A 4,713-nucleotide genomic window follows, 5' to 3' on the forward strand; every position below is an offset into this window, starting at 1 on the left:
TACTCCATAATTGATATCGGGAAACAGATTCGAGTCGTACAAGAGTTACTCCATGAATGCTTTCCTTAGCACTCTTTAGAAGGCGAATTTTTGCTGTCTTTGTGATCTTTGTGTGTGTGTGCAAGTGAAGCTGCACCAGCTATGAAGACCTATAAAGACCTAGAGAATGGGACAGGCTGTGTGCTCAGGGGCAGCTCGGAGAGGATGGAGAGTGAGGCAGGCTGTGTGCTCAGGGGCTGCTCGGAGAGGATGGACAATGGGATGGGCTGTGTGGTGAGGGGTAGCTCAGAGAGGATGGACAGTGGGACAGGCTGTGTGGTGAGGAGCAGCTCAGAGAGGATGGACAATGGGACAGGCTGTGTGGTGAGGAGCAGCTCGCAGAGGATGGAGAGTGGGACAGGCTGTGTGCTCAGGGGCAGCTCGGAGAGGATGGAGAATGGGATGGGCTGTGTGCTCAAGGGCAGCTCGGAGAGGATGGACAATGGGACGGGCTGTGTGGTGAGGAGCAGCTCGGAGAGGATGGAGAGTGGGGCAGGCTGTGTGGTGAGGGGCAGCTCGGAGAGGATGGACAATGGGATGGGCTGTGTGGTGAGGAGCAGCTCGGAGAGGATGGAGAGTGGGGCAGGCTGTGTGCTCAGGGGCAGCTCAGAGAGGATGGACAATGGGACAGGCTGTGTGGTGAGGAGCAGCTCGCAGAGGATGGACAATGGGACAGGCTGTGTGCTCAAGGGCAGCTCGCAGAGAATGGACAGTGGCACAGGCTGTGTGCTCAGGGGCAGCTCGCAGAGAATGGACAGTGGCACAGGCTGTGTGCTCAGGGGCAGCTCGGAGAGGATGGAGAACGCTGCCAAGAGGAGGCTGGCTGCCAACGCCCGCGAGCGGCGCCGCATGCAGGGGCTCAACACGGCCTTCGACCGCCTGAGGAAGGTGGTGCCGCAGTGGGGCCAGGACAAGAAGCTGTCCAAGTACGAGACCCTGCAGATGGCCCTGAGCTACATCATGGCTCTGACCAGGATCCTGGCCGAGGCCGAGCGCTTCAGCAGCGAGCGGGAGTGGCTCAGCCTGCACTGTGAGCGCTTCCACGGGGACGGCTGCCGCCAGTACCCGGCTCAGAGAGCCGCGGCCGACAGCGACCCGTACGCGCACAGGCTGTTCAGCTACCACCCCGAGCACTTCCAGATTGCCAACTAGAGCCTCTGACAGCGTGCAGCAGGCCAGACGTGTTATTGAATAGTTAGCAAGAGTTAATCTGCTTGACTAAGGTAATATTGGCATTGTAATAGCTCATTCTTAATTTGCTCTCAGAGCATAAACTCAAAAGATCATAAAGTCATAAATTCAATGACTGAATTTATTTAATGCTGGTGGAAATTATACTTTTAATTTGAAGTGTTTCTGGCAATTCTTTCCTAGTTTATCTAGTGTATTTAATGCTTTAATTAAAGAAGGTTTCGGTGTCTTTTTTTACTGTGATGAATCATGACAGTATTTCTACAGATCATGGGAGAAGTTGACCCGTGGCGTAACTGAATGGAATAGCACCAGAAATGGACCTCATTCCATGTTTTTCTTTTAACGTCAGCTTTAAAGTTGTTCTTCAGTGTCTTTGCATAAATGGTTCACACATGGAAAAAGTTTTATAATGTATTGGAGTTCTAGTCCTCAGAGAACTAACTTTCTTAAACTTTGTAAGTTTGACATATGGGTTCCAAAGTTGTGTAGGTTTGCTTTAATCCAATTTATGGTGTCTCTTGTATGCTCGAAAAAGAGCTGGTTTCAAGTCGTGGATGGAATGTTTTATTTTCAATGGTTGTAAAAACACGTGTGATTGTATACTATAAATGAGAATGCTTGTGTGAAAATAATCTAAGCTTCTAGATTTTTGTAGGCTTTAAATGATGGGATTTTATTTTTTAACCTTATGTTATCTGCAAAAAACAACAGATTTTGTAAATCTTAAATAAAGTGTTTTATATACTATGTCCTCACTAAATATCTGAAATTCCTACCCTAGGTATTACTTGCTAGTGGATTTTCTACCCCAAATGTTTCACTACTTCTGTCACAATCCTGGCAGTTTAATGTGCTGAAGAAACAACCAGCAAATGATATTTTCTTCCCAGTTACAGTAAGGAGTGTATTTTATGTAGGAATTTGGGGGAGAATTTATGGAGCGTTTTTGTTGAGCAGTTGAGTTCATTTCAGCCCTGGTGATGTGCTGAATGGCCTTTTGTTTACTTGCTGCTTTCACTTGTGGGGGATAGAGGGGTCTGGGCAGAAAAGGCAGAAGAGGAAGGAGGTTGGGAAGATGAAGAAACGAGGAGAGAGAGGATGGCTGGGGAAGCAGCTGTGTTTGCAGCAGGGTGCAGGGGCTCAGCTGGCAGTGCCTGAGTGGTGGCTGCAGAGTGTGGAGCTGAAGGAAGGTGCTGCTGCTGCTGCTGAGGGGAGAGTGCAGAGAAAAGCCCTCCCTGGGGTTACCCTGGAGAGGGAAGGGGAGAACGAGCTGCTGCCATGTCACAGCATCTTTCATGGAAAATCCTCTCCTTAGGGTTTTTTCCCCTGAGAAGCTGAGAGGCCTCAGGAACAAAATGTAAACATTGATTATCTGCTGCTGTGGAACGCAACAGGTGCATCTGGGATTGGTCTCATGTGGCTGTTTCTAATTAATGGCCAATCACAGTCAGCTGGCTCGGACTCTCTGTCCAAGACACAAGCCTTTGTTATCATTCCATTCCTTCTCTATTCTTAGCTAGCCTTCTGGTGAAATCCTTTCTTCTATTCTTTTAGTATAGTTTTAATGTAATATATATCATAAAATAATGAATCAGCCTTCTGAACCATGGAGTCAGATCCTCATCTCTTTCCCCATCCTGGGACCCCTGTGAACACGGTCACACTGCCCTCAACAGCTGCTGGTGGATTTCCAGCAGGGAAGGCTGGCGGGTTCCCTGCTGGCTGCTGCCACGTCTTATCATTTAGGATTCTTTCCAATGACAAAAGAATAGCTTTGATAGGAGTTATTTTCGACAATTAAGCAGCTTTCAGAGAAGAACAAAGGCATGGATAGGAAGCGAGCCGTGTTTGGGGGAGAGGAGCAGAACAGAGTCCTGCCCTCCCTGTGCGTGTCCCTGCTCCTGCCTTTCCTGCCCTGCCCTGGAATGGCTTTCAGGCTGCCCTAAACACACTGTGCATTCTGAGCAACTCTCTCCTTTGAACACTGGCATTCAGGAATGGGTTTGTAATGTGTATTTAGGCTCTTTCAAGGTAATGAATAGTGTTAATTATTAAAATGTGGGCCTTGCTTCGTGTGAATTGCATTAGATCTTTATCAGCAAGCTGAAAGTGGGTTCAGCCTCAGAGATATGAAGTCATGTTACTCAGACAGTAGAATTAATTGCTTTCCATCACATAGGTTACCACTGTGTGAATATTACTTACCATTAAGTGGCAATTTTATGTATGTAATAACAATGAATGCAATTCTTAATTAAATTATTTGTTATCTTACCCTAAAGTACTAGCTGTAAACTTCAGGCAGAAAGTCTCACCTGCCCTGCCAACAGCAGTGGGTTTTCCATACTGGAACAGGAATTGGATGCAAATAAGCCATGTGGTTATATGACATAGAAAGCTTGGAGTAGTGAGAGATTGCCTAAAGCTGAGGTGGGAAGGGGAATACAGTGCAAAAGGATAAATGGCAGAATATGGTGCAAGAACACGACTGATGCTTCTGTGCCACTGACATATGATTTGTTTTTGTGGGACATGACATTGCAGTCATTCAGGTAAAAGTACTCAACAGCCATTTCTCTTCCAATTTTGTTTCTTCTGTGCAGCATTGTACTTTATGCTGCATATGATGATATAGTTTAAAAAATGGATTAGTATCCAGGGAAGGTATTATTAAATGGTAATAAACTCTCATAAAGAGGAACAAATCAACACAAACCCATGAAATATCTGTGCTCATGTTACCAGAAGTCATTAAGAATTGAAACTGAAGTCCTGCAAAGCACTTCAATGCAGTATGTGGGTAGTGAGCACTTCTAAGTCAGGTCATGGTATCAATCTCTGCTTCTGACCAGTATGGTTAAAGCTGTAATCCTCTGTAATCCCCATTCTCTTAGATTTTGTTGTGCTAATGGGACATGAATGTTTATTTTTATTTATAATTAGTAATATTGCTGCTGGGAAATTAGTGATTTTATCCAATGCTGTACTGGTTTTATTCCTTGGGAGGATGCAATGTTGAAGTTGGGATTTTCAGTTTAGTGTAGTAGTGAAGGCAGCAGAGTAAATTCTGTGTCGTGCACAGACAGCTGTCTGTCTATTGATTATCTGCCAAATCCTTTTGGGGAATGAGTTGAGGTGATGGGAAAGTTTGATCATTAAAAATTCTGTCTGAGTGCAGTTTGAAAAGCAGATAATATCCATGCTGGTTGGGACTTCTCAAACACAACACCAATTCAGTAACCCATTGATTTCTTTTAATAGCTTTTTTTACAAATACTTCAGTGACATTTGTAAAGTGTAAACTTGACAGTTTGACTTGGGTTTGATTATTACTCCCAAATATTTGTTCTCCACTGACTTTTTGATGCTGGTCAGGCAATGGCTCTGAGCCACCTCCTGAACTGGACTTTGCTGGGGTGGGCATTTCATGCCCCCTCCCCTTAAATAATTATGGCTTCTGTTAGGCCTTCAAATAAGATC

At 45.3% G+C, this 4,713-nt stretch overlaps 1 protein-coding gene across 1 annotated transcript; it reads left to right on the forward strand.

The window, feature by feature from the left end:
• Nucleotides 1-699: 699 nt before the first annotated feature.
• ATOH7 (atonal bHLH transcription factor 7) lies at nucleotides 700-1,356 on the forward strand. The gene has a single exon (XM_058029564.1). It carries the CDS (start codon nucleotides 700-702, stop codon nucleotides 1,189-1,191), a length of 492 nt encoding a protein of 163 aa, XP_057885547.1. The 3' UTR covers nucleotides 1,192-1,356.
• Nucleotides 1,357-4,713: the final 3,357 nt, after the last annotated feature.

This window comes from Melospiza georgiana, chromosome 8 (genome assembly GCF_028018845.1).
Source record: "Melospiza georgiana isolate bMelGeo1 chromosome 8, bMelGeo1.pri, whole genome shotgun sequence".
NCBI lineage: Eukaryota > Metazoa > Chordata > Aves > Passeriformes > Passerellidae > Melospiza > Melospiza georgiana.